Source organism: Macaca thibetana, chromosome 16 (genome assembly GCF_024542745.1).
Source record: "Macaca thibetana thibetana isolate TM-01 chromosome 16, ASM2454274v1, whole genome shotgun sequence".
Classification (NCBI taxonomy): Eukaryota; Metazoa; Chordata; class Mammalia; order Primates; family Cercopithecidae; genus Macaca; species Macaca thibetana.
The window spans coordinates 3,533,974-3,561,470 of NC_065593.1; the positions used below are offsets into that span (position 1 = coordinate 3,533,974).

Sequence of the window (27,497 nt, forward strand, 5' to 3'; positions counted from 1 at the left end):
GTCTATCTGGGAGGGCGGGGCTTCCCCGAAAGGCCCCGCCTCCGCCTCGACCGCCCAGCGGAGCCGCAGCAGGGGGAACCCAGTTTCCGTGGAACTTTTCGCGGGCGCCGGGCCGCCTCCGAGGCCAGGGCAGGACACAAACGCGCGGAGCGGCGGCGGCAACTGCGAGCCGGGGCCGCGGCGGCGCTCCCTGGGAAGGACCGTACGAGGCGGCGGGCCCGGCGGGCCTCCCGGAGGAGGCGGCTGCGCCATGGACGAGCCGCCCTTCAGCGAGGCGGCTTTGGAGCAGGCGCTGGGCGGGCCGTGCGATCTGGACGCGGCGCTGCTGACCGACATCGAAGGTGCGTCAGGGCGGGCAGGGCTCGAAGCCGCGCCGGGTGACGCGAGTGGGGGGCGCGCAGGTGCCTCCCTGTCCTTTGTCTCCCCCGCGGGCGCCAGCTCCGTGCTGTGCTCGCGCTGGACTTCCCGGCGTCTCTGAGCTGCGTGCCGTGCGCCTCGGTGTCCCGGGCCTAGCCGAGCCTCCCTGGTTCCCGCCCTAGCGTCTCGGGCCGCGCGCTCGGAGGTGAGGGCTCTTGGGCCGGGCCGGGGTCCCTTGGCGACTCCGGGCCGGGACACGTGCGCCCCTACGCGTCCCAGGCCGGGTGCCGCCCGACCGGTGACTCTTCAGCCCTGTGGTGGCCACGGCTGGAGCTGGGGACCCGGGCGTCGCCGAAGCTCCGCCCCAGCCCCAGCCGTGACGTAATTGCGAGGTTACTCACGGTCATTCCCTCCGGCCCGAGAGTTCAGCTCAGCGTCGGAGCTCTTACGCATGCGCACTGGCGCTGCCTCGCGCCCTTCCCCCGCCTCTGGTGGGGTTCACCAGGTCTGCGACGGGAATCGCCTCCGCACTCATTCACTGACATCCCAGGCCCCGTCTTAGGCACAGACAGACCTGGGCACCCCCTCTTTCGGGAACACAAAAATCCCCCAGGAAACCAAACGGGTATTTAGTTGCACCTTGGGTGGAGCGAGGCTGGCGGGGAGGGCAGGGCAGGGATGTGGCAACTTTGGGCAGAGCAGTGAAGGACTTCTAGGCTGAGACCTGAGGGTCACCCCCAGGACCAGCAGGGAAAGATGTTTTCCAGGCCACGGCAAGGGAAGGGCAAAGGCCTCGAGGCAGGGCCTAAGTGTGAGGAGTTAGAAGCTTGCAAGGGAGTGAGGTCAGGGAGGAGGAGGACGCGAACCGACTTGGTCGGCCAGGGAAAGGGCGGAGCAGGACAGTGGCACCGGCTTCCATCTTTGGAGCGCCACTCTGGCTGTGATGAGAAGGGGCCAACGGTGGCACCAAGTGCCAATTAGGAGGCCCGTTGCTTCCATTTTGTAGACAGAGCAAAAGGAAGCCCCTAGCAAACTGCCTCCATGGTTTCTGTGCAGGAGTTTTAACAACACTGGCTAAGTTGCACTCGGTTGATGAGGAAACTGAGGCCAAGGTCGCAGGAACAAGATGCCTAGACTCACAGCCTGAATGGACATGTCCATGGAACCCGTGGCCACCCTGGGGTTGGCAAAATAGATACATCTATGCCACCCCCACTCCTGCCCTACTGCAGCCTTGCAGATCACCCAGCTGGTTGCCTGCCCCAGGAGCTTCCCAGCCCTTCCCACTGGGGCTGGGCTAGGGGAGGACCCCAGAGGAGAGGCCCTGATTGTGAGGCTTTTCCAAAACAGCCTCCCCTATCCCTGGCATGAGGGGTTGTCCTTCACTGCCCTCTGGAGTGATGAACCCTGAAATCCCAAGCCCTAGGGAGATCTGGGCTTAACTACCAGTTCCACATCCCTCGGCCCAGTGAGTGTAGTCCAAGAGGCAACGTGACCAAGCCAGGAGGACATGGGCTTTGGGGTCAGAGGTTGAACCTGGACACTCCTCATTTCCTTTATCATCCTGCTCAAGCCCTCTCACCCTCTGAACCTTAGTTTCCACCTCCAGAAAAATGAGGATGCAAACCTTCCCTTCATGGGCAAGTTGGACAACAGAATCGGGTCTGGGCCACAGGTCTGAAACAGACCTTTCTTACTGACTCATGAATAAAAACACTTCCTCTCCAGACCCAAAGGCCAGGCATGGGCAGCCATGTGGCCCAAGGTCTAGTCTATGAGAGAGTGGGGGCAGCCCCTTCTCACTAGGCAAGCCTCAGCTTTACCCACTTCAGTAGAGGATTTTTCAGTTTTTATTCAAACTTCCTGTTTTTCTTCCCAATTACACATCTTTTTTTTCAGTGTAGAAAAATTAGAAAGCACAAGTGAGCAAAAAGAAGAAAATAAAATCTTTAGACCAGGGGTGGTGGCTCACGCCTATAATCGCAGCACTTTGGGAAGTCGAGGCAAGAGGATGACTTGTGTGCGGGAGTTTGAGACCAGCCTGGGCAACATGACAAAATCCTGTCTCTACAAAAATAAAAAATTAGCTGGGTGTGGGTGACACGTGCCTATAGTCTCAGCTACTCTGGAGGCTGAAGTGGGAGGATTGCTTGAGCCTGGATTTAGAGGCTGCAGTGAGCTATAACCGTGCCATTGCACTCAGCCTGGGTGACAGAGTGAGATTCTGTCTCAAAAAAAAAAAAAAAAACTTTAAACCTACCACCCAGAGATAAGCTCTGCTAATTATGTGAAAGAGCTTTTCTTCTCTCTTTTTTTTTCTCTCTCTCTCTCTGTCTGTGTGTGTGTGTGTGTGTTTGGGGAATGGCTGCACACTCTTCATAGACTTTTTTTTTTTTTGGAGACAGGGTCTCACTCTTTTGCCCAGGCTGGAGTGCAGTGGCATGATCTCAGCTCACTGCAACCTCTGCCTCCCAGGTCCAAGAGATTCTCCAGCTCCCAGGTAGCCGGGATTACAGTCGTGTGCCATCACGCCTGGTTAATTTTTGTATTTTTAGTAGAGATGGGGTTTCACCATGTTGGCCAGGCTGGTCTCGAACTCCTGAGCTCAGGTGATCTGCCCACCTTGGCCTCTCAAAAGTGCTGGGATTACAGGAGTAAGCAACCATGCCCAGCCTTCATCAGTTTTTTTGTTTTGTTTTTTTTGTTTTTTTTTTTTTGAGACGGAGTCTCGCTTTGTCGCCCAGGCTGGAGTGCAGTGGCCGGATCTCAGCTCACTGCAAGCTCCGCCTCCCAGGTTTACGCCATTCTCCTGCCTCAGCCTCCCGAGTAGCTGGGACTACAGGCGCCCACCACCTCGCCCGGCTAGTTTTTTGTATTTTTAGTGGAGATGGGGTTTCACCATATTAGCCAGGATGGTCTCGATCTCCTGACCTCGTGATCCGCCCGTCTTGGCCTCCCAAAGTGCTGGGATTACAGGCTTGAGCCACCGCACCCGGCTTCATCAATTTTTTAAAACAACTTTATTGAGATGTACTTTATGTATCACAAAATTTATCAATTTTAAGTATATCGTTCAATGATTTTTAGTTAACTTTCTGAGTTGTGTGACCATTACTAGCTGTAGAACATTTTTATCTCACAGTGAGATCCCTCATGCTTGTTTAGTCACTTCCCGTTCCTGCTCCCAGCCCCAGGCAGCTATGGATCTGTTTTTTTTGGGGGGTTTGTTTTTATTTGAGACGGAGTCTCGCTCTTTCACCCAGGCTGGAGTGCAGTGGTGTGATCTCGGCTCACTGCAAGCTCCGTCTCCCAGGTTCATGCCATTCTCTTGCCTCAGCCTCCCGAGTAGCTGGGACTACAGGTGCCCGCCACCATGCCCAGCTAATTTTTTGTATTTTTAGTAGAGACGGGGTTTCACCATGTTAGCCAGGATGGTCTCAATCTCCTGACCTCGTGATCTGCCCACCTCGGCCTCCCAAAGTGCTGGGGTTACAGGCGTGAGCCACCGTGCCAGGCCAGATCTGCATTTTTTTTTTTTTTTTTTTTTTGAGACCGAGTTTCGCTCCTGTTGCCCAGGCTGGAGTGCAATGGCATGATCTCAGCTCACTGCAACGTCCGCCTCCCAGGTTCACATGATTCTCCTGCCTCGGCCTCCCCAGTAGCTGGGATTACAGGCATGCACCACCACACCTAGTTAATTTTGTATTTTTAGTAGAGACTAGGTTTCTCCATGTTGGTCAGACTGATCTCGAACTCCCAACCTCAGGTGATCTGCCTGCCTCGGCCTCCCAAAGTGCTGGGATTACAGGCACGAGCCACCGTGCCTGGCCAGGATCTGCATTTTTATAAATTAAAATAGGGTCCATTGGTTCACAGCTGATTGGATTCTGCTTGGTTCCATGTCATCAGCCAGATGACAGTCAGGTTCCTTCATTTACCCACCTGATCCCCTGTCAATGGGCACCTAGGTTGTTTTATCTTTATAAACTGTGCTGCAGTGGACACTGAGGCCAGTCTTTGCCCAGATCTTCACTGTGTTCCTAGGATGAGGTTCTGGGAGGGGAATTGCTGGTCAGAGGTTGAGCCTGCTTTTGAAGCTTCTTCTACCAGGTGTGGAGCTTAGCAGGTTTGATAAGGTCTGAAGATTTGGGGGTGGAAATGCCAGGTCCCTTGAGAGACATGAGGGATAAGAGGGGGCCAGGACAGCCTTGAGTGCCAGAGTGCAGAGCTGGGCTGGATGTGGGGATGGCCGGGGGTCAGAGCAGGGGCACGCTGAGCTTCAGCTCCCTCTGGCTGCTCAGGTGGAGGATTGTAATGTGAACAGAAAACACTAATTGAGTACTTACTGTGCTCCAGACACTGTGTTGATGATCCCACTTAATCCCCTGACAACCCCAAGTAGGTAGACATATGATGAAGATGATGGCCTCGAGGACCAGAGAGGTTAAGTGACTTGCCTGAGATCACACAGCCAGATGATGGCAGAGCCAGGATTCAAACCCAGGCTGTGGACTCCAGAGCCTAGCTCTTAAGCTCTTAATCACTGGGCTCCTAAGAATGGGGATGAGGCTGGGCGTGGTGGCTCAAGCCTGTAATCCCAGCACTTTGGGAGGCCGAGGTGGGCGGATCACGAGGTCAGGAGATCGAGACCATCCTAGTTAACACGGTGAAACACTGTCTCTACTAAAAATACAAAAAAATTCGCCGGTGAGGTGGCAGGCACCTGTAGTCCCAGCTACTCAGGAGGCTGAGGCAGGAGAATGGCGTGAACCCGAGAGGCGGAGCTTGCAGTGACCTGAGATCCAGCCACTGCACTCCAGCCTGGGCGACAGAGCGAGACTCCGTCTCAAAAAAAAAAAAAAAAAAAGAATGGGGATGAGGGGTTCGGGGGGCTGCTCCACATGGGGCTACTCTGGGGGCCTGGAGGTGGGTTACAGAGGGATCAGGGGCTATGTGACTACCTCCCCATGCCAGTCCAGAGCAATGTTTGAGTCATCAGACTGGGAACCAGCCCTGGTGAACCAGCGAAGGGCCTTGGGCCCCATCCGGTCCTGCTGCCTGCCATGGCCAAACTCTTGTGAATGGATTTGGGGATGGAGCGGCCTCCGTGAGTCCTTGCGTCTGTGGGTGAAGGCACTGCCCTGGCTGTAGAGTGCCCCTGGGTTTGAGTCCTGCCTCTGCACCGAGACCTCAGGTGAGCCTGTCTCGTCCTGCACCTCAGAGTACCTTGCGGCAGTCGGGGGAGGATGGATTGGGAGAGTGGCCCTGTACCTGTGTTGGGGATTATTATTAAGCCTGTGGCAGTCTTCACCTCCCTGCTGAGGATTAATTGATCTGATTTTGCACAAGCTTATGAGTGCAGAAGAGGCAGATGGAAACAGAGTTCTGGCCGAGAGCCTGGAAGGGGGCCTCGGGGGTCTGTTTCCTCTGCCTGGACCCCGTCATGTCTGGTCTTTGTCTGTCGGACCCCAGATGTCTGCCAAGCCCGGTCAGAGGCTGCTTCCCAGAAAGCCCTTCTGGGTGTCTCCGTACCCTGAGTAGTCCGTTCTCAGAGTTCTCCCGCCCTGATGTCCCTCCCAGCATGCCCAGCCCAGCCACGACAGGCCCTTGCTTCTAGTCATGTGTCTGGCTGTTTGCTGGGTCCAGGCCAGCCCTAGTAGGGCACACTGGGGGCCCGCTCTCCCACACCATACCTCTCCCCAGGATATTTCACACCCCACTTCTCTCCCTAGTCCCACCAAGCACTGGCACTCCTTAGAAAACACAGCTCTAGACTGGTCACTGCCCCAGCTCACAGCACTGAACTCCCCTGGTCTCCAACCATTCATGGCTCCCCAGTGCTCCGAGATAAAGTTCCCTTGTCTCGGCTGGGTGCGGTGGCTCACACCTGTAATCCCAGCACTTTTGAGAGGCCGAGGCAGCGGATCACGAAGTCAGGAGATCGAGACCATCCTGGCTAGCATGATGAAACCCCGTCTCTACTAAAAATACAAAAAATTAGCCAGGCGTGGTGGTAGGCACCTGTAGTCCCAGCTACTCGGGAGGCTGAGGCAGGAGAATCGTGTGAACCCAGGAGGCGGAGCTTGCAGTGAACTGAGATCACACCACTGCACTCCAGCCTGGGCCACAGAGCAAGACTCTGACTCAAAAAAAAAAAAAAAAAACAGTTCCCTTGTCTCAGTGTCGCATTCAAGACTTGCAAGGATTGCCAAACATGCCCCTCCTGTGATATTGCCCATTTATCCAGAACCCGCACCTCAGGCACAGCCTGCTCTGGTACGGTGCCTCCTCTCCCTCATCCCCATGTTGAGGGCCCCTCAGGGGTGGAGCCTGAGGGAGTCTCTCCTATCAGACATGTTCCCCTTCCCATGCCTCTTGGCATCCAGCTAACCCCAGGGCAGCAGAAAGCCCTCCCAGTGCGACCACGCATTGCTGTGTCTCCTAGGGAAAGTGTCCTGTCCTCTCTGAACTGTGGGGGCCTCCCCTGAAAAGCAGGAGATGGAGGCTATAGGATTTGCTGGCTTTGAGCCCCCAGGGGTTCAGCCCTAATGCATCTGAAGGGACAGGGTTGGGGGGATGGAGAGGAGGGTGCTGGGAGTGGGTCCAAGGAGTCAGTGGGCAGGTGGCTGGGAGTTACCTTCTGCCCAACATTCACCTAGCTGGACACAAACATCTTGAGTGACCCGGTCAGCTCTGGGCAGAAGTCACTGCCAGTAGAGGCCTGGGATCTGGACTTTGCTTGCTGACAAGTGGAGCCGAGGCTGGCCAGAGGAAGTGCCTCTGACCTTGTCTCCTAGCAGCCATGGGCCATGTGGACATGCCCTTTGACCCTGGGCACTGACAGTGTGTGACAGCCTGCACCATGTGCTCCACAGGGGCTGCTGTGTATGTCAGGGGTAAGGTGGGGAGAGCCTTAACTGGCTCAGGGGTGAAAGGACAGGGAGCCATTGAGACTGGCTCCAGGTGTGGGTCCCCTGCTGTGGGAGGTGGGACAGGGATAGGGGTCCATCCCCCTAGGGGGAATTTGTGGCCTACCCCAAACCCTGTTTGAGTTCCTTTCCTAAGTGACTCCCTGTCCCTGCAGCTGTCTCCCAGCAGGCCTTGCCTCTGCATGCTGCCCCTGCCAGGCTCTGGGGTCCCTGTGCTCCCTGCAGCTAGAAGGCTGGGATCAGGGGTCTTCACAAGCAGCCCTACTGTATGACCTTGGACAAGTCCAAGAACCTTCAGGTTCTTTTTTTTTTTTGAGACGGAGTCTTGCTGTGTCACCCAGGCTGGAGTGCAGTGGCACGATCTCGGCTCACTGCAAGCTCCGTCTCCCAGGTTCATGCCATTCTCTTGCCTCAGCCTCCTGAGTAGCTGGGACTACAGGTGCCCGCCACTAAGCCCGGCTAATTTTTTGTATTTTTAGTAGAGACGGGGTTTCACCGTGTTAGCCAGGATGGTCTCCATCTCCTGACCTCATGATCCGCCCACCTCAGCCTCCCAAAGTGCTAGGATTACAGACGTGAGCCACCGCGCCTGGCCCAGGTTCTTAACAATGTAAAGGGAGCAGTACTAAAACCAGTTTCTTGGAATTGTGGGGATCTGATGAGTGAAGGCTTAAGCAGTGCATGGCACATAGTAGGCCCTAACCAATGCCAGTTAGTGTTGTTATCAGCATTTAGCCAGATGCAGTGGCTCACGCCTATAATCTTATTGACTTTAGAGGCTGAGGTTGGAGGATTGCTTGAGGCCGGAAGTTCAAGACTAGCCTGGGCAACATAGCAAGGCCCTGTCTCTAAATCAAACAAACAAACAAATCACCATTTAGAGCACTTAACCAGTACCTGGCGCCCGATAGGTTTAGCTCAACAAATGTTAGCAGCAATTACCCAAGGAGCCTGTGCTGGAAGTTTCTAGGATGTACCAGGCTATGGTTCTAAGTTCTGAGCATCTACCATGTGGTGGTCTGGAGTTGGTGAGAGACAGGATGGGGCTGACTAGGCCAGTGGGGAACCCCCACCCGCCACGGGGAACAAGCACCCTATCCTTGGTTTCCATGGAAGATAATTGATGCTGGGCACAGTGGCTCACGCCTGTAATCCCAGCACTTTGGGAGACTGAGGCAGGAGGATCTCTTGAGTCCAGGAGTTCAAGACCAGCCTGGGCAACATTGTGAGACCCAAACTAAAAAAAATAGCTTGGCATGGTGGAGCGTGCCTGTTGTCCCAGCTACTCAGGAGGCTGAGGCTAAGGCTGGAGGATTGCTTGAGCCCAGGAGGTCGAGGCTGCAGTAAGCCATGATCGTAAGACTGCACTCCAGCCTGGGCAACATAGTGAGGCCCTGTCTCAAAACAAACAAACAAAAAGAACCTGCTGAGGAAGCAGTGCTTCTGGCTGCGGGAGGAGGGGCAGAGTGGCCATCTGGCCACAGATGGTGGTTTCTGTGCAAAACACATCAAGGCGGCCTTGGAAATGTGAGCAAAAGCACCTTCAAAGTTCTAGTCACAGCCTTGGGACTAAGCAAAGCCACCAAAAGTACATAAAAGACAACGACCATCACCCAGTGCCGGTGATGCTAGAAGGAAAGGGAATACATTGTAGGGGAGGTTGTAAAGGGCTTTATCTTTTCCAGACTGAAGCCCGGCAGCTCGAAAATGTCTTGCTGCCTTCATGTGAGCTTTAAAACAAGCTGCAGAGAAACAATCCAAGAGGGAGAAATATATATATATATATATATATATATATATTTTTTTTTTTTTTTTTTTTTTTTTGAGATGGAGTCTGGTTCTGTTGCCAGGCTGGAGTGCAGTGGCATGATCTCGGCTCACTGCAACCTCCGCCTCCTGGGTTCAAGCGATTCTCCTCCCTCAGCCTCCCAAGTAGCTGGGACTATAGGCACGTACCACCACACCCAGCTGATTTTTGTATTTTTAGTAGAGGTTGGATTTCACCATGTTGGCCAGGATGGTTTCAATCTCCTGACCTCGTGATCTGCGTGCCTCGGCCTCCCAAAGTGTTGGGATTACTGGTGTGAGCCTGTGTTTTCAGAGACAGGGTCTTGCTCTGTCACCCAGGCTGGAATACCATGGCACAATCACAGGTTGCTGCAATGTTGAACTCCCGGGCTGAAAGGATCCTCCCACTTCAGCCTCCAGAGTAACTGAGACTACAGGCTCATGCCACCATGCCCAGCTATTTTTAAAACTTTTTGTAGAGCTGGGGTCTTGCTATATTGCCCAGGCTGGTCTCCTGAGCTCAAGTGATCTGCCTCTCTCAGCCTCCCAAAGTGCTGTGATTACAGGCATGAGCCACCACGCCAAACCTTAGCACTGCCAATTTTTTTTTTTTTTTTTTTCGAGACGGGGTCTCGCTCTGTTGCCCGGGCTGGAGTGCAGTGGCCGGATCTCAGCTCACTGCAAGCTCCGCCTCCCGGGTTCACGCCATTCTCCTGCCTCAGCCTCCCGAGTAGATGGGACTACAGGCGCCCGCCACCTCGCCCGGCTAGTTTTTTGTATTTTTTAGTAGAGACGGGGTTTCACCGTGTTAGCCAGGATGGTCTCGATCTCCTGACCTCGTGATCCGCCCGTCTCGGCCTCCCAAAGTGCTGGGATTACAGGCTTAAGCCACCGCGCCCGGGCAAGCACTGCCATTTTGACTGAGAACAGGTGCCCAACAGCAGGGGCTACTCCCAGAATTGCCACTGCATCAGGCCCATGGATTGTTTTTCAGCTGTAGGTGATAAGTATGTGCCCTGGGCCACCTCTCAGACAAGGTGTCTGAATTGGTGCCGACCAGCATCACATGTAATCGCCATCTCACAGGTTCTGTTGAGGGCGATTCTGCACACCTGTAGCTCTGGGAAGAGCCCAGTGGGGAGGAGGAAGCATGGCTGTGAGGTTTACAGGGTCGGACGGTCATCGTGTTGGGAGCTGGCGTGTGGAGGGGCACAGACGAGGAAAGAATGTGAGGTGGCGTCACAGCAAGTTTTGATGGAGGAACAGGAATTCTCCAGGTGGAAAGGGTCTTCCTGGTGGAGGGAACAGCCTGGCCTCCAATAGCGTGCGGTGTTCAGAAAGCAGGCAGGGAAAAGGAGGCCCAGGGAGATACCAGTTAGGGGATGGGGGCGGAGGCAGACGAGGGTGGAGGAAGCCATGGCTGGAGTTGGCATGGCCTTTGACTGGGGTCCCTGCTGTGGTCAGCCCTGTGCTGGGGGAGGCTGGGGTCACAGCTGGTTCAGGCCCTGCCAGGAGGGGCCCCCAGCTGAGACCCAACCTCTAATTTGGCAGGGGAGGTGGATGGATCTCGGGGTCGGGGGGAGGGTGGGGAGGGTGGTAGTTAGGAAGCCTCCGGGAGGAGGCAGTGCCGGAGCTGAGCCTTAAAGAGCTTCATGTTGTCCTCTCTGTCCTTGCACTCTACACACACTCACTGAACTGCGACAAATGAGGACAGCTGGTCAGGGCAGAGGCAGGCCAGAGTTGGGGCTCGCTGCTGTCCCTGGTAGGCTGGGGCTGAAGGGCAGGCTCTGGGGTCTGCAGAATGGGGTTTGCGTCCCAGATTCTTCACATGGCAGTTGTGGGACTTTGGGCACAAGGGCTCCGTCTGAGCCTTAGTTTCCTCAAGAGGACCTGCGCCCAGGTGCACCTGGGGCTCCAGCCATGGGCGCGTCCCATTCCTGGAAGAGCCGGCACACACTTGTGCCCCTGGGGCACCTGAGCGCACAAAGGGCAGCCTGTGCCCCTGCTGGATACACAACCAGCTGAAAACACGAGAACCGCCGACTTCAGTTAGGAGGATCAAGGAGGTGCCTGGTGGGAGCAGAACAGCAGGCAGGGTGCAGCCCAGCTCCCTGGAGGGATGGTGGGCACCCATCCCCACCCTGCCACCTCCATTAGCAGGCAGAGAGGGTGTGCTCTGCAATCCCACGAGCCACTGTGCCTCGTCCTCCCCCGTGGCTGACCCTTCTTCACAGTTGGTGCAGCTTTGTGATCTGCAGTGCAGGGATCAATTTGCAAATACCTGTCCCACCCATTCCCTGGAGAATTGGGGTCCTTGGCTCAGATGACAGACCAACCTGAGTTGGAATCCCAGCTCCTTGGTGGCCATCCTGGCCTCCACCCCCTCACTGCCTCTGCTCCTCCTGTCCTGCCCATGCCCACCTCAGGGCCTTTGCACACACTGTTTCTTCTGCCCTCCCTTCTGGCCCACTCCCTCATTTCATTCAGGCTTCCTTTCAGATGTCATCTCCTAAGGTGGGCTGCCCTGACCACCTTATCTACAATGGCCCCAGTGCCTGGCACAGGACTGGCACACAGCAGATATTGTCAGAGAGATGGATCTGGGTTCTGTGGACAAGGCCGTGGGGGCAGGTGGAGAACTTCCTCTTCCAGGAGGTTGTTTGGGGTTCAAGGCCTTGTGTGAGTTGTAGGCTTCTGTGCTGGTCAGAGCTGGGCCCTGCAAGCGCATGCTATGAGGCCTGCCCAGGATTTCCCTCGTGGCCTCACAGAATACACTGGCCAGAGTCATTAAAGAGCGCCCGCATCTGCCTTCAGAGAGAGGTTTGAAGGTAGAACTGGGGAGGGATGCCAGGTGGGGGTTCAGGTTTCCTGTTGGGTCCTGATAGAATCAGGGCAGGAGAGGAAGAAGAGGGAAGAGGAGGAACCCAGGTTTGGGAAGGGGGTGGCAGGGCTTCACAAGCCTGGGGAAGGTGAACGAGGGAGCAGATGGGACCACCATGGCCCAGAGTCTGTGCCTCCTCTTCCTTCCTGTGTTCAGAACGTGTGTGGGAACCAGAAGGGCCTTCTCAGTGTTCATGGGGAAGCGTGCTTCACCCGTGGGTGGGCCGCAATTTGGGTGCCACAGTGAGCCTCTAGAGACCAGCTCTCCCAGCTTCCAGGGCAGGGACTAGGGGAGGCAAGAGAGGCTCTTCCTTAAATTGTGAACCCAGGGTGCCTCAGCTGCCCTACTCTAGACTGGCCCTGTTAACTCCCCTTAAAAAACAAACAACAACAAAAAAAACGAAAAAGTGTCTCAATCAAATGGTAATGGAGCTCCAACGTGAATACTGCAAGTATCAGGCAACTCACGACCTGACTTTCCAGTTCTAAACCATTCTAATTGCTGTAGAGACAACTAACCTTTGTTGAGACTGTTGAGTGATGGATGTTTTACACACTTGCTCTCCCAGAATTCCCACCTGTGGAGACCATAGGTGTGGGAGCTCAGAGAGGAGCAGTGGACTGTCCCCATCACACAGCCAGTGAGGGGCTGAAGAAAGAGCAGGCCCTGGCATGTAGCCCCAGATAGCCCGCTGAGGTGTGTCTCTGAGAGAGGCTGCAGGGCTGGCTCTAGAGTTTCCTTTTTCAGTCTTAACTTGGTGACCAGCTTTCACAGAAATCGGCCAGCAGGCTGGGTGCAGTGGCTCACACCTGTAATCCCAGCATGTTGGGAGGCCGAGGCGGGAGGATCACCTGAGGTCAGAAGTTCGAGACCATCCTGGCCAACAAGGTGAAACCCTGTGTCTACTAAAAATACAAAAATTACATTTCATTACAGGTGTGGTGGCGCACACCTGTAATCCCAGCTACTCAGGAGGCGGAGGCAGGAGAGTCACTTGAACTCAGGAGGCGGAGGTTGCAGTGAGCTGAGATCGAACCACTGCACTCCAGCCTGGGTGACAGAGCCAGACTCTGTCTCAAAAAGAAAGAAATTGGCCCGCAGATCAGCCCCAGGGGAGACTGAGCCAGGGTTTGGCCAGGCCTTGAGTTTCAGAGGCTGGCCATGGCTCGTGGCACCCAAGCCCTTGGGGCATCTTAGCTTAGTCTGTGCCCTCTGCCCAAGGGCCAACCCTCTGTTCTCAGGTCAAGCTCCCTCCTCTTGGAAGGTCCCCCCACCCCCACCAGAGCCTTTAATGACTCTGCTGCCCCTGGGGCTCAGAGAGCAACCGCCCTCTCCCACCCCACTTCCTCAGTGGGATGGGAGGGGGTTAGAGCAGGAAGATGAGACAAATAAAGACACCAATAAGAGGCAGGAGGAATACGTGGTAAAGCCAAGATGGGTAAGGGGAGGGGACAGGCTTCGGGGTGGCCCTGGCCCTGCTGTCTCAGGCTAGTATCTGCTTGTTGGTGCCACCACATTCTGGGCTCAGAAACTGGGGAGTAAAGTAATGAAAGAACCAGGCTGGGAGGCCATGGGGAACTCATGCCTGGAGTTCAGCTCTCAGCATGCTTTTTGGTCGAGGACGCTTCCCTGTCTGAAGTCACTCAGGTCAGAGCCTTTGCCAAGAGCAATGCTGTTTTGTTTTGGGGGTGAGGAAACACCCACAAGCTGAGGGGAGGGTTGGGCCATGCTAGAGAGGCCGTCTGTTGTCCTTGAACCTCCCAAAGCTGGGAAATAAGGGCCTGGACTGGACGGCCGCGAGCACAGGGTGCGAGAGAATGGCTGGGTTTTCTTGCTTAGGGTCCTGAAAAGAGAGCAAGGTTGAGGCCACAGGGACCCCAGCCCCCAACGGACTGCTGAGTCGCTGCGTCTGCCCAGGGTTCAGGCACCCTCCCAGGTTGCAGCCAACTGGGGCGGGGGCCGGGCAGAGGCGCTGGCCTGCAGGTTGGGGCAAAGGCAGGCTTTGCTGGTGGTCTACTTGGCTACAAAATCATCTGACCAGGCTCTGATCATTTGTGTGTGTGTGTGTAACTTTTACCTTTAACAAAAGAGGGAAGACGGGCCCAGGCACCTCCTCAAAAGAGCCCCAGAGCCTGTCACCCCTTCCTTACCCATCTTCTGTCCTAGGGACTGCATCCCTTCCTGGCCTGCCAGGGTCCTATAATGAATAAGGGGGTCGGGATTCACCTAGTGACTGCTGAGTTGTGAGGCTTCGAGGGGGAGGGGCAGACTTCACCCACCGGCAAAGGGACATCGGTGCTGCAGTCAGGAAGCTCCTATGTCTGGGCCTCAGTTTCCCCGGAAGTGACCTGTTTTCAGGAGTGGCCTCATCCCAGACCATCAGCCCCGCTGCGGTGAGGGGTGGCCCCTTCCTGGGGCTGCCCTAGAAGGGGGAGGTCCATGCACCCGCCACAGCCACCACTCGGCAGCCCTTGGCCTTAATTAAGCGCTTCTTGCATACTAAGTGCTGCACCCAAATTATCTCCCTTCTACCATTGGACACCAGGGAGATAATGAGTGTCCTGTTTCTGGAGGAGTAAACTGAGGGTTGGAGTGGTTAAGGCTCGCTCAGGGTGCCAGCGAACCAGTGATTTCCAACACAGAGTTCTGGTGTGTTGGGACAGGACCTCTCTGCTTTGACCCTTTAACGAAGGGGGCGGGAGCTGAGGGCCAGTGACCGCCAGTAACCCCGGCAGACGCTGGCGCCGAGCGGGTTAAAGGCGGACGTCCGCTAGTAACCCCAGCCCCATTCAGCGCCGCGGGGTGAAACCCGAGCCCCCGCCGCCGTGGGGAGGTGGGGCGGGGGCCGGGGCGGGGCCCTAGCGAGGCGGCAGCGCGGCCTCTGATTGGCCGCGCGCGCTCACCCCATGCCCGGCCCGCAGCCCCGAGGGGCGGGGTGGGGCGGGACCTGCAGGCGGGGCGGGGCTGGGGGCGGGGCGGGGCGGGCGCACCGCAGCGCTCAACGGCTTCAAAACTCCGCCGCGCCTTGACAGGTGAAGTCGGCGCGGGGAGGGGTAGGGCCAGCCGCCTGGACGCCCCAAGGGCGGGCGCAGATCGCGGAGCCATGGATTGCACGTTCGAAGGTATTTTTGGAGGCTCCCCCCGGCCCCAGCCCTTTATACAATGCCTCCGTCTCCTGCAGGTTCTCCCGGGGTGGGCAGGCACGGGGGCTACGGAACTTGAGCAGGAAAGATCCCCTTCCTGAGGGAGAAGGTGTGACAGTTACTCACTGGGGAAGTGGGGGGCTACCCCCTATCAAATTAGTGCCCCCTGCAACTCAAGGGGAAGGGTTTGCTTAGAGACCCGACAGCAGCATCCCGACCTAAGAGGGTTTGGAGGGAGAGGGTGGCCTTCTCTACATTCCCTGCACCCGCTTTGGGACAGGACCAGGAGGAAGCAGGGAGGAGGGCCCGTTGTCCCTGTCGGCTACAGCGCCTGCCCTGTTCGGCACCCCTGCCTACTGTGGGCATCTTAGACTCTTCAGGCAGACAGTGGGAGCCCTAGATTGTCAAAATTGTCAGTTTTTCTTTCAGGCCTCAGTTTCCCCCATCTATCAAAGAGGCTCACAAGGACTGGGGTAAAGGGGTGGGAAACCCTGCAGTTGAAAGTCCATTATGACTTGATGACTTGTGACCTGGAGCGTCCACAAACCAGGAGAGTTTCTACTTGAAAAGCCAGGGAGACTGGGGCTGCCACCCCATCCTATTCTGCAAACCGCTCTAGGAAATTTCCCCTCCTGCAGTAACTTGCCTGCCTGGGTACCTGTCAGTAGGCGATGCTGGGTCTCCACTCTGTGCCAGCTGCCTGCTAAGCAAAGCCTCGGGCAGCCCTACCAAAAAGGGTTTAATCTTTCTGTTGTACAGATGAGAAAACTGGGGCCAGTGAGAGGAGGCTGTTGGTTCAGGCTCCACTTCAAGCTAGTGGTGGGCAGGGCTGGGAGCTCAGGCTGGGGATCCTGACAGCACTGGAGGTCCCCATGGTCTTACAGAGCATTCTGCACAGTGGGTGCCACCGCGAGTGGGTTAGAGGGCCCTGGGCTGAGCCAGATAGGCTGCCAGGCGCCAGCTGGGGGAGAAGGCCCATGGCCAGGCGGGGCTGAGGTGGGAGTATGTCCCAGTCTGTATGAGGAGGAAGGAGTCAGGACAGACAGCACTTGCTTTTACAGAGATGAAATCAAAGCCCTGAGTGGCCAGGCCTGGGTCTTGAGGCTACTTGGCTGCAGGCAAAGCCTGGACTTGAGCCCAGAACTCTATACAGAGACACACTGGTTGGCCATGTGGCCAGCAGCTGGCTTGGCCCTAAGCCTTGGTCTGTTCCACTGAGTAATGGGTTGGTGATAGCAGCCTGGCTCTTGGCTTCTTGGTGGGGCAAGAAAAGGCACAGAGACAACAGATTCAGGATTTTGTAGACCTGGGTTTGAACCCCACTGCATGCTCCTGGGCTGCTTGTGGTCCTTCCTGAACCTCAGTGTCTTTTCTTGCCTCCCAGATGAGGTGAGCTAATCTTTTGAGGTAGTCTAGGGTAGTGGCCAGTGGTTGGGGCATTGGAGTCAAGTAGGGTCTGGACTCAGTTGAGTCTCAGACTCTGTAAGAACTTAGGCCAGTAAGTCACCTCTCTACAGCTCAGTTTCTTCATGTGTAGAATGGGGCCAGTGATCACACCGCCCTCTCAGCTGTGGGTGAGGATTAGCGGCCTAGCCTGGCTCCATCAATGTGGGTAGCCCCACAGGGGGCCTGGCTTTTGGCCCAGACCCACCCTTCTGACACGGGCCCCCGCCCTTAGAGTCCTTCCAGCGTGGATGAGGACCCTGCTCTGATCTGGGATTCTCTTGGGGGACTTCCCTGTCGCCATTCTCTTTGGAGATCCTGCGCTGCCCTAGGAAGAGTGGGCCCAGGCTGCACAGTTGGTCCTTGGTCACAGAGGATCCCACCACTTCTTCAGGGCCTCAAGGCAATCCTGCCTCTCTCTCTGCCCCTCTTCCCCCTGTGAACTGAGGGGAGGGGAAAATCACCCACTCCTCAGCAGTTTCCAAGTTGCTTTGTCAAGTTCAGTGCCCAGAGGATCCTGCTGGGGGAGCCTTTTAGGATGAGACCAGGAGTATCCCATGGTGGGGTGTAGGGTCCATCGCTCCTATATGAAGACCCCCTCTGTCCTGTTTCCCACTTGCCCTAAGCTACTCCTCCCTCCCTATCCCCATCTCCGTCCCAAAGACTGGAGCTGCTGGATCTGTGGACGGAGACATGCCCCCGTTTCACACATTGAGAAACAGGCCCCAGTGGGGCCAGGGAAGGCTGCACCTGGGCCTCTGGATTCGTTTTGTTCTGTGTGGGGTGGGGGCTGATGGACTGTGGAGAGGGCAGGAGAGCTGTCTAGAAGGGTTGGTCACCTCATGGGCAAATGCTTGGAAGCTGGTCTGAGTCCACAGTGCAGTGTGGACGTGTGTGTGTATGAGTGTGTGTCTATGAGTGTGTGTATGTGTGTAGGTGTGTGTGTATATAAGTGTGTGTGTATGAGTGTGCGTGTCTATGAGTGTGTCTATGAGTGTATGTGTGTAGGTGTGTGTGTGTATAAGTGTGTGTATGAGTGTGTGTATGTGTGTGTATGAGTGTGTATGTGTCTGTGTGTGTATGTGTATGTGTGTGTGTGTGTGTGTGTGTGTGTGTGTGTGTGTGTGTATGAGTGTGTGTATGAGTGTATGTGTGTAGGTGTGTGTATAAGTGTGTGTATGAGTGTGTGTATGTGTGTGTATGAGTGTGTATGTGTCTGTGTGTGTATGTGTATGTGTGTATGTGTGTGTGTATGTGTGTATGAGTGTGTGTATGAGTGTGTATATGTGTATGAGTGTGTGTATGTCTGTGTGTGTATGTGTGTATGTGTGTGTATGTGTGTATGTGTATGTGTGTGTATGAGTGTATGAGTGTGTATGTGTGTGTATGAGTGTGTGTATGAGTGTGTATGTGTATGTGTGTGTATGAGTGTGTGTGTGTAGGTGTGTATGCGTGTGTGTATGAGTGTGTCTATGAGTGTGTGTATGTAGGTGTGTATGTGTGTATAAGTGTGTGTGAGTGTGTGTATGAGAGTGTGTGTGTGTGTGTGTGTGTGTGTGTGTGTGGGGACTCAGAGGTGGATGTCTTGAATGCATGCCCCATGAAGACAGGAGTAAAAGTTTACCACCATCCACATGAAGATACAGGACATTCCCAGCTCCCCAGGAAGTTGCCCGGTTCTAGGCAGGGATTTTTCTTATTCACAGCCAGGAACAGTGCCTGGCATAGTGTGGGCACTCAGCACATGTTCATCGAATGAGTCAATGAGTGAATGAATGTGAGCCTGCTGTTTGCTGTGGACTAAGGATCTTGCCAGATAGTTGAGCAAATACTGGGTGGTGGGAAGAGCTTAGGCTCTGAAGTCTGCAGTCTTGGGCCCGACCCTGGGCTCAGCCCCAGCCTCCCAGCCTAGCTGTGGGGCAAGACTGTGAGGCTTGTGGTGCCCACTTTGTCCAGGTGTTGTGACGCACTCGCAGCAGCAGGCATTGCTCGAGACAGCACAGGTGCTTGCGAAATGGCTGTGTGTCGGGAACACCAGCTCCTGTGGGTGGCTTTCTGTTCTGGTGGCATTGCCCACACACACAGCTGTGTGCCGACAAGGGTTGTGCAAATAGGGTTGTGTTTGGATGTATGCGATACCCTGTTTGGGGGTCAGTCTCTGCCTCGCTCACACATCCTCTTCTCCTTTTCACAGACATGCTCCAGCTTATCAACAACCAAGACAGTGACTTCCCTGGCCTGTTTGACCCGCCCTATGCTGGGAGTGGGGCAGGGGGCACAGACCCTGCCAGCCCCGATACCAGCTCCCCAGGCAGCTTGTCTCCACCTCCTACCACACTGAGCTCCTCTCTTGAAGACTTCCTGAGCGGGCCGAAGGCAGCGCCCTCACCCCTGTCCCCTCCCCAGCCTGCACCCACTCCATTGAAGATGTACCCGTCCGTGCCCACTTTCTCCCCTGGGCCTGGTATCAAGGAAGAGTCAGTGCCATTGAGCATCCTGCAGACCCCCACCCCGCAGCCCCTGCCAGGGGCCCTCCTGCCACAGAGCTTCCCAGCCCCAGCCCCACCACAGTTCAGCTCCACCCCCGTGTTAGGCTACCCCAGCCCTCCGGGAGGCTTCTCTACAGGTAAGGGGGATGTGTGGTGGGAGGGGACACCTGGGGTGGGACTCCCAGGAGCACAGGAAGAAGCTTCCGCTGTGATGTGAGTAGAGGTCTGTGCAGGCTTTAGAAACTGGGGCTCCACTCTGCGCTTGAGACACCGTGTTACTAGCAGTCCTGGTGTGCTCAGGGTAGGCGCAACCTCAGACTGGAGGCCTGCCTTGAAGCCAGTGCATTTGCATCAGGGCCCAGGCAGGGACTATCCATAGGAAGCCACATGGGGCAATGACTCATCCAAGGCCAGTTGGTGATAGAGACCTGAAGAGCAGGTAGAAAGTGGGAGAGGGCAGTCTGTGCCTGCAGCCCCAGGCTTTATTTCTGCAGGGAGCCCTCCTGGGAGCACCCAGCAGCCGCTGCCTGGCCTGCCACTGGCTTCCCCGCCAGGGGTCCCGCCCATCTCCTTGCACACCCAGGTCCAGAGTGTGGCACCTCAGCGGCTACTGACAGTCACAGCTGCCCCCACGGCAGCCCCTGCAACGACCACTGTGACCTCGCAGATCCAGCAGGTCCCGGTGAGGGGTCTGGCCAGGGGTTGGGGAGGGCACGGCCCCTGGCCCAGCCACACAGCTTACGGCCAAGCCCTCTCCCACCCTCAGGTCCTGCTGCAGCCCCACTTCATCAAGGCAGACTCGCTGCTTCTGACAGCCATGAAGACAGACGGAACCACTGTGAAGGCAGCGGGTCTCAGCCCCCTGGTCTCCGGCACCACTGTGCAGACAGGGCCTTTGCCGGTGGGTGATGTGGGCAGGGCATAAGGGAGTGGGGTCTGCACACACACATGCCCACCTGGTAACATGTGCCTGGTCCTGCAGACCCTGGTGAGTGGCGGAACCATCTTGGCAACAGTCCCGCTGGTTGTAGATGCGGACAAGCTACCTATCAACCGGCTGGCGGCTGGCAGCAAGGCCCCGGGCTCAGCTCAGAGCCGTGGAGAGAAGCGCACAGCCCACAACGCCATTGAGAAGCGATACCGCTCCTCCATCAATGACAAAATCATTGAGCTCAAGGATCTGGTGGTGGGCACTGAGGCAAAGGTGTGGAGAGGCCTGCAGGGGCACAGACCGGGGTGTCCCGAGGAAGGAACAGATCAGGGGCAACTGGAAGGAAGAGAGGGAGTGAGACTGAGCCTGGACAAGCAGGGAATTGGGCTTCAGCATCCCCAGGCCTGGCCAGCCTCGTTTATCTAGTTAAACGGGTTTGTAGGCCTCTTCGATAAAGGTGGGGCTGTGCTAGGCATGGGGGATGCAGCAATGAACCAGACAGACAAAAACTGTCCCTCAAAGAGGAGCCCATGTTCTGGTGGGGGAGATGGACAGTAGGCAGGATGAATAAGTGCTCGAGTCCACCACATTTGACTCATTGCAGAGAAAGCAGGAAGAGGGATGATGAGGGTCCCCTGGTGGTAGCCAGGGAAGGCCCCCCTGAGACGGCACCAGGCACAGCAGCAGCTAGCCAGACCCTGCTCTTTGCATCTTACATCCTAACCCGATGCTCGGCCTGGGAGGTGGGTGCTACTAGGCGAGGAACATTTCAGGTAGAAGGAACAAGTGCAAAGGCCCTGAGGCAGTAGTGTTGCAAAGCAGCTCCGCAACCCCTTGGTAGGGCCCCCCAACCCCACAACCCCCGACCTCACGGGCCACCTGTGCTCTCCCCCTCCTTTCCACACTGTGCAGCTGAATAAATCTGCTGTTTTGCGCAAGGCCATCGACTACATTCGCTTTCTGCAACACAGCAACCAGAAACTCAAGCAGGAGAACCTAAGTCTGCGCACTGCTGTCCACAAAAGCAGTGAGTCCTGGCTTTACTGAGCTGCAGTTGGGCGTCTCCTCTAGCCTGGCGCCGCCCCCGGCCCTGCCCCTGTCCCTAGCCCCACCCTGCCCTTGGTTCTGGCCCACCCTCTGGCCCGCCTACCTCACCCTTGGCTCTAGCCCCGCCTTCAGCTCTAGTCCCTTGGTTACCTCTGGTCCTGAAAGAGCCCTGGTGCCTCCCTTTGGCCCTAACCCAGCCCCATCGAAGCTTCCTGGGCCAGCTTTAGGAGCTACAGCAGTCCCTAGACCCCCAAGGGCCTAAGCTCTCGTTGGGGTCACATATCCAACCTTTACTCCTGGCTCTGTTCCTTTCGGTCCACAGAATCTCTGAAGGATCTGGTGTCGGCCTGTGGCAGTGAAGGGAACACAGACGTGCTCATGGAGGGCGTGAAGACTGAGGTGGAGGACACACTGACCCCACCCCCCTCGGATGCCGGCTCGCCCTTCCAGAGCAGCCCCTTGTCCCTTGGCAGCAGGGGCAGTGGCAGTGGTGGCAGTGGCAGTGACTCGGAGCCTGACAGCCCAGTCTTCGAGGACAGCAAGGTTGGGCCCTGCCACGGTGCCCCCTTCCCCACTCCCAGCCATATCCTCTGAACCTCAGGACAGGGTCAGGAAGACCCTAACAGATCCTACCTCCCATTTCATAGACAGAATAACTGAGGCCTGGAGCCATGTGGGGTCCCACAGTAAGGTGGGCAGAATCCTGACCCCCCTTCCCAGCCTCATGGTCTCTGGGGTCCCTCTGGTTCTGCCCTCACCACCCTGTCCACCCCCACCAGGCAAAGCCAGAGCAGCGGCCGTCTCCGAACAGCCGGGGCATGCTGGACCGCTCCCGCCTGGCCCTGTGCACACTCGTCTTCCTCTGCCTGTCCTGCAACCCCTTGGCCTCCTTGCTGGGGGCCCGGGGGCTTCCTGGCCCCTCAGATATCACCAGCGTCTACCACAGCCCTGGGCGCAACGTGCTGGGCACCGAGAGTAGAGGTGGGACTGGCCAGCCCTGGCATCTTTGGGAGGACGCTCTGGGGGAGCCCCCAGGCTTGTGAACTTGGGGCTCTGGATTTCCTGGGAGCTGTGTCCCCAGCTTTCCCTCTGTTCATAGATGGCCCTGGCTGGGCCCAGTGGCTGCTGCCCCCAGTGGTCTGGCTGCTCAATGGGCTGCTGGTGCTGGTCTCCTTGGTGCTTCTCTTTGTCTACGGTGAGCCAGTCACGCGGCCGCACTCAGGCCCCGCCGTGCACTTCTGGAGGCATCGCAAGCAGGCTGACCTGGACCTGGCCCGGGTAAGGGGTTGCCCCTGGCAGAGTGGGCAGGGCAGGGACCCCAGGCTGGGAGGGTGCTGGGTGTCAACCCTTGTTCCTCTCTCCCTGTGCACACCATGAATCTGTCCTGTCCTCCCTGTGCCTGGCCGTGCATCCGCAGACCCCCACCGCCCCCCCCAGAGCCTGCTGCGGATGGCTCTTCTGAGCTGTGGGGCAGCTGCTCTGACCTCACTTTTCTCACCTGGAAAACCCTCATCCACAGGGGGACTTTGCCCAGGCTGCCCAGCAGCTGTGGCTGGCCCTGCGGGCACTGGGCCGGCCCCTGCCCACCTCCCACCTGGACCTGGCTTGTAGCCTCCTCTGGAACCTCATCCGTCACCTGCTGCAGCGTCTCTGGGTGGGCCGCTGGCTGGCAGGCCGGGCGGGGGGCCTGCAGCGGGACTGTTCTCTGCGGGTGGATGCTCGTGCCAGTGCCCGAGACGCAGCCCTGGTCTACCATAAGCTGCACCAGCTGCACACCATGGGTAGGATGGAGCGTGGGGCGGGCTCCGAGGTGCTCCCTGCTGCCTGTGCTCCACCCACAGCCTCATGCCTGCTTGCCTTCCAGGGAAGTACACAGGCGGGCACCTCACTGCCACCAACCTGGCGCTGAGTGCCCTGAACCTGGCAGAGTGTGCAGGGGATGCCGTGTCTGTGGCAACGCTGGCCGAGATCTATGTGGCAGCTGCATTGAGAGTGAAGACCAGTCTCCCACGGACCTTGCATTTTCTGACAGTGAGTGGGGGGGGGGGGGGGGGGGCGGGGCGGGGGAGGTGGGGCGGGGCGGGGGGGGGGGGGGGGGGGGGGGGGGGGGTGGGGCGGGGCGGGGGGGTGGGGTGGGGCTGGGGGCTTATCCCTGCAGCTCTCTGCAGAGGCTCGCTGGGTAAGAGTTACACGGGATGTTGCAGTGGTTACCAAGGGGGATCCAGGCCAAGCTAGGGCTCAGCCTGGGGTCTGGCCCCAGCCTGTGTCCACTGTGACAGCCCATTTCCCTCCCCTACAGCGCTTCTTCCTGAGCAGTGCCCGCCAGGCCTGCCTGGCACAGAGTGGCTCTGTGCCTCCTGCCATGCAGTGGCTCTGCCACCCCGTGGGCCACCGTTTCTTCGTGGATGGGGACTGGGCCGTGCTCAGTACCCCACGGGAGACCCTGTACAGCTTGGCTGGTAACCCAGGTGCTCTCTTACCCTTTCCCTGTCCCCTCTCCTGTCCCATGTCCTCATTCCTGTTCTGTCCCTTGTCGCCTGAATCTCTGGCTGTCTCTGGCCACCCCAGTCCTTCTCCCTGCCATGGGTTATTGATGTGGGGGCTGTAGGAAGGGAAAGGCCTGAGTGAGTCTCGGTTCCCACTGGGGCTTTCAGAAGCACATGCAGGGATTGAAGGGCAGGTGGCTGATTGGAGAGGTGACCCCAGGCAGCACCGCTGTGGAGTAAGGAAGCGGAGCCAACAGTGGTGCCTTCTCAAGTCGGTTTTCCTTTGGGAGCAGCGTAGGGCAGGCCTCAGTGTTGTCCTGGCCAACGCTGGTGCTGGCGTAGTTATGTCCACCTGTTTTCCCCTGTCCTTGGCACGGGCTGCACCCAGGGGCATGCCGGCACTTCCCAGTGACCCTGAGTGTGGCCCCAGCCCACCCAGGCAAAAGCCCTTAGCTTGGAGAAAAGGGTGGGGCCCTGCTCCCCACCCCACTCACCTCCTCTTCTCCACAGTGGACCCCCTGGCCCAGGTGACTCAGCTATTCCGGGAACATCTCTTGGAGCGAGCACTGAACTGTGTGACCCAGCCCAACCCCAGCCCTGGGTCAGCTGATGGGGACAAGTAAGTGTCATTGTGCCCTCCTCCACGCAAGGCTCCTCCAGCAGGATTCTGGGAATAGCTCTGTCCTCAACCCTGCGGAGAGGGCCAGAGCTAGGCTACCATGCGTGCCATGCGCCCTTCGTTCCTCTCTGGGTTTCCTCTCCCCACCAGCCTATGGGAGGAGACAGTGGCAGTTTGCAGAGCCAGGGGTCAGGCTGTACTCTAGTGGGCAGGTGGGGAGGGCCAGCACCCTCCTAGGACCCCTGCCATCTGTCCCGACAGCCAACCCTCTCCTGCCACAGGGAATTCTCGGATGCCCTCGGGTACCTGCAGCTGCTGAACAGCTGTTCTGATGCCGCGGGGGCTCCTGCCTGCAGCTTCTCCATCAGTTCCAGCATGGCCACCACCACCGGTGAGCCCCCGGCCCCTGCCCTGGCTCCCTTCTCAGTCCCCGTGCAGCGTGGCTGAGGGTTCAGGGGACCCTCCCTCTTTTGCAGGCATAGACCCAGTGGCCAAGTGGTGGGCCTCTCTGACAGCTGTGGTGATCCACTGGCTGCGGCGGGACGAGGAGGCGGCTGAGCGGCTGTGCCCACTGGTGGAGCACCTGCCCCGGGTGCTGCAGGAGTCTGAGTGAGTGCACGGCAGGTTCCTCCTGCCTGGCCCTGGGCCCAGCCTCCCTCATCCCCTGGGCACTGTACCTCCACTCAGCCTTTGTGCAGGAGGGGTCACCACCTTTTATCCCCAGGGAACTCGAGCCAGGGCAGTGGGAGGCACTCAGCCAGGGCTTGTGGACTGGTCTGATTGGCACTCTTCTGCCCTGGTCCCAACAGGAGACCCCTGCCCAGGGCGGCTCTGCACTCCTTCAAGGCTGCCCGGGCCCTGCTGGGCTGTGCCAAGGCAGAGTCTGGTCCAGCCAGCCTGACCATCTGTGAGAAGGCCAGTGGGTACCTGCAGGACAGCCTGGCTACCACACCAGCCAGCAGCTCCATTGACAAGGTGAGGGGTGGGGCCAGGGGCCTGGCAGGGCTGGGGGACTCAGCCTTCCATTCCCTGGTCCTTCTCCCCAGGCCCCAGGGACTGCAGAAGACCATGGGGTTAGCCCAAGCAGCACAGGATGAGGGGTCCAGCAGATAGGAGATCCAGCAGTCCTTGCTTTTTGGCTAAGGCTTCTGTCTAGAGGAGAGGGGTTGCCCTTATCTGGCCTCAGTTTCCCCATTCTGGGAGGATGGGGGTGGATGGTGTGGTAGGATCCCTTTGGAGGCCCTGCATCAGGAGGGCTGGACAGCTGCTCCTGGGCTGGTGGCGGGCGTGGGGGCCAAGAGAGGCGGGCGGCCCCGCGGTGCATTGCTGTTGCATTGCACGTGTGTGAGGCGGGTGCAGTGCCTCGGCAGTGCAGCCCGGAGCCGGCCCCTGGCACCGCGGGCCCCCATCCTGCCCCTCCCAGAGTTGCAGCCCTGGTGACCCTGCTCTGCCCGCCACCCCCAGGCCGTGCAGCTGTTCCTGTGTGACCTGCTCCTTGTGGTACGCACCAGCCTGTGGCGGCAGCAGCAGCCCCCGGCCCCGGCCCCAGCAGCCCAGGGCACCAGCAGCGGGCCTCAGGCTTCTGCCCTTGAGCTGCGTGGCTTCCAACGGGACCTGAGCAGCTTGAGGCGGCTGGCACAGAGCTTCCGGCCTGCCATGCGGAGGGTGAGTGCCCAATGGCTCCCTGTCCTCAAGATGGGGAGTCAGGCAGTGGTGGAGAGGGACAGCCCTGAGCCTCCACTCTCCTGGCCCCCAGGTGTTTCTACATGAGGCCACGGCCCGGCTGATGGCGGGGGCCAGCCCCACACGGACACACCAACTCCTCGACCGCAGTCTCAGGCGGCGGGCAGGCCCCGGTGGCAAAGGAGGTGAGGGGCAGCTGCTGACCAGGGATGTGCTGTCTGCTCAGCAGGGAAGGGCGCACATGGGGTGTGATACCAAAGGAGGCTGCGTGTGTGTCAGACGGGACAGACAGGCCTGGCACAGTGGCTCACGCCTAGCACTTTGGGAGGCCCAGTCAGGAGGATAGCTTGAGCCCAGGAGTTGGAGGCCGCAGTGAGCCTGGGTGACAGGGAGAGTCCCTATCTCAAGGAAAAAAACAAAAAAGCATCTTCTTGGTGGTTACCTGATGACAATTCCTTTCACAAGAAATCAGTGGGGCAACTGTCATTTGTGGGATATATGACTACACGTGCGTGACTCAGTCTGTGGACTTTATGTGTGGGCTGAGACTAGGGTGGGGAGAGGGGGACGTGTATACTAGGTATGGGTATACTAGGTATGGGCGGCTGGTGCCTTTGCTTGTGTGTGGGCGGGGCTCCCGCGGGGGCGTGGCCAGCCTGAGCCCCATCCCTGACACATCCTTGTGTGCGCAGGCGCGGTGGCGGAGCTGGAGCCGCGGCCCACGAGGCGGGAGCACGCGGAGGCCTTGCTGCTGGCCTCCTGCTACCTGCCCCCTGGCTTCCTGTCGGCGCCCGGGCAGCGCGTGGGCATGCTGGCTGAGGCGGCGCGCACGCTCGAGAAGCTTGGCGATCGCCGGCTGCTGCACGACTGTCAGCAGATGCTCATGCGCCTGGGCGGTGGGACCACTGTCACTTCCAGCTAGAACCCGTATCCCCGGCCTCAGCACCCCTGTCTCTAGCCAATTCTGTCCCGTGCAGCTTCTGTCCTGTGTCGAAGCCCTGAAGGCCGAAGGCAGTGCGAGAGACCCTGGCCTCCACGGTTCACCCGCGGCTGCGCTGTCCCTTCGGGGTGGAAGGCCAGAGGGGCGCAAACCGGACCCTAATACCGGCGGCCATGATGGTGCTGACCTCTGGTGGCCGATCGGGGCACTGCAGGAGCCGAGCTGTTCGGGGCGGGGGGGCCCTCCTTGCTCTGCAGGCACCTTAGTGGCTTTTTTCCTCCTGTTTAGAGGGAAGAGATGGGTACATTTCCCTGCGCTGACGGAAGCCAACTTGGCTTTCCCGGACTGCAAGCGGGGCTCTAGCCCCAGAGGCCTCTCTCTCCCTCGTGGGAAGACGTGTACATAGTGTAGGTCAGCGTGCTCAGCCTCCTGACCTGAGGCTCCCGTGCTACTTTGCCTTTTGCAAACTTTATTTTCATAGATTGAGAAGTTTTGTACAGAGAATTAAAAATGAAATTATTTATAATCTGGGTTTTGTGTCTTCAGCTGATTGATGTGCTGACCAGTGAGCGTGCTTGGGCCCTCCCCCAGCACCTTGGAAAAGGCTTCCCTCCCCTCTCCGGCCACGAGGGACACAACTTAGCTCTTTCCGATGTTAGTAGGGGGAGTGGGGAGGGCTGGCTGTATGGCCTCCAGCTGACCTGTCCCCCTGTTCCCAGGGCACGTTTGGGCTGTCAACCCTTAGGGACTCGATGGGGTCA

At 57.9% G+C, this 27,497-nt stretch overlaps 1 protein-coding gene across 4 annotated transcripts; it reads left to right on the plus strand.

Moving 5' to 3' along the window:
• The first annotated feature begins 51 nt into the window (after window positions 1-51).
• Window positions 52-27,262, plus strand: SREBF1 (sterol regulatory element binding transcription factor 1). 4 transcript variants are annotated; one of them, XM_050763390.1, is made up of 20 exons: window positions 76-341; window positions 14,988-15,077; window positions 18,736-19,167; window positions 19,525-19,712; window positions 19,797-19,931; window positions 20,013-20,234; window positions 20,874-20,988; window positions 21,331-21,551; window positions 21,788-21,989; window positions 22,108-22,286; window positions 22,528-22,789; window positions 22,873-23,039; window positions 23,308-23,476; window positions 24,005-24,113; window positions 24,395-24,504; window positions 24,590-24,722; window positions 24,923-25,088; window positions 25,578-25,778; window positions 25,870-25,981; window positions 26,489-27,262. In XM_050763390.1, the coding sequence occupies exons 1-20, from the start codon at window positions 251-253 to the stop codon at window positions 26,716-26,718; spliced, it is 3,534 nt and encodes a 1,177-aa protein (XP_050619347.1). In that variant the 5' UTR covers window positions 76-250; the 3' UTR covers window positions 26,719-27,262. The 4 variants fall into 4 exon arrangements, with proteins under 4 accessions (XP_050619344.1, XP_050619345.1, XP_050619347.1 ...); XM_050763387.1 differs by lacking the exon at window positions 14,988-15,077 and having other exon boundaries at window positions 52-341; XM_050763388.1 differs by lacking the exon at window positions 14,988-15,077 and having other exon boundaries at window positions 52-341; window positions 19,525-19,706.
• Window positions 27,263-27,497: the final 235 nt, after the last annotated feature.

Excerpts from the sequence above, each read along its gene's own strand:
- SREBF1 (XM_050763390.1), top strand. The coding sequence starts at position 251 with ATGGACGAGCCGCCCTTCAGCGAGGCGGCTTTGGAGCAGGCGCTGGGC. Across the intron at positions 24,114-24,394 it reads GGGTCAGCTGATGGGGACAA|GGAATTCTCGGATGCCCTCG; the intron begins GTAAGTGTCATT and ends CTCCTGCCACAG. Across the intron at positions 25,779-25,869 it reads TCCGGCCTGCCATGCGGAGG|GTGTTTCTACATGAGGCCAC; the intron begins GTGAGTGCCCAA and ends CCTGGCCCCCAG.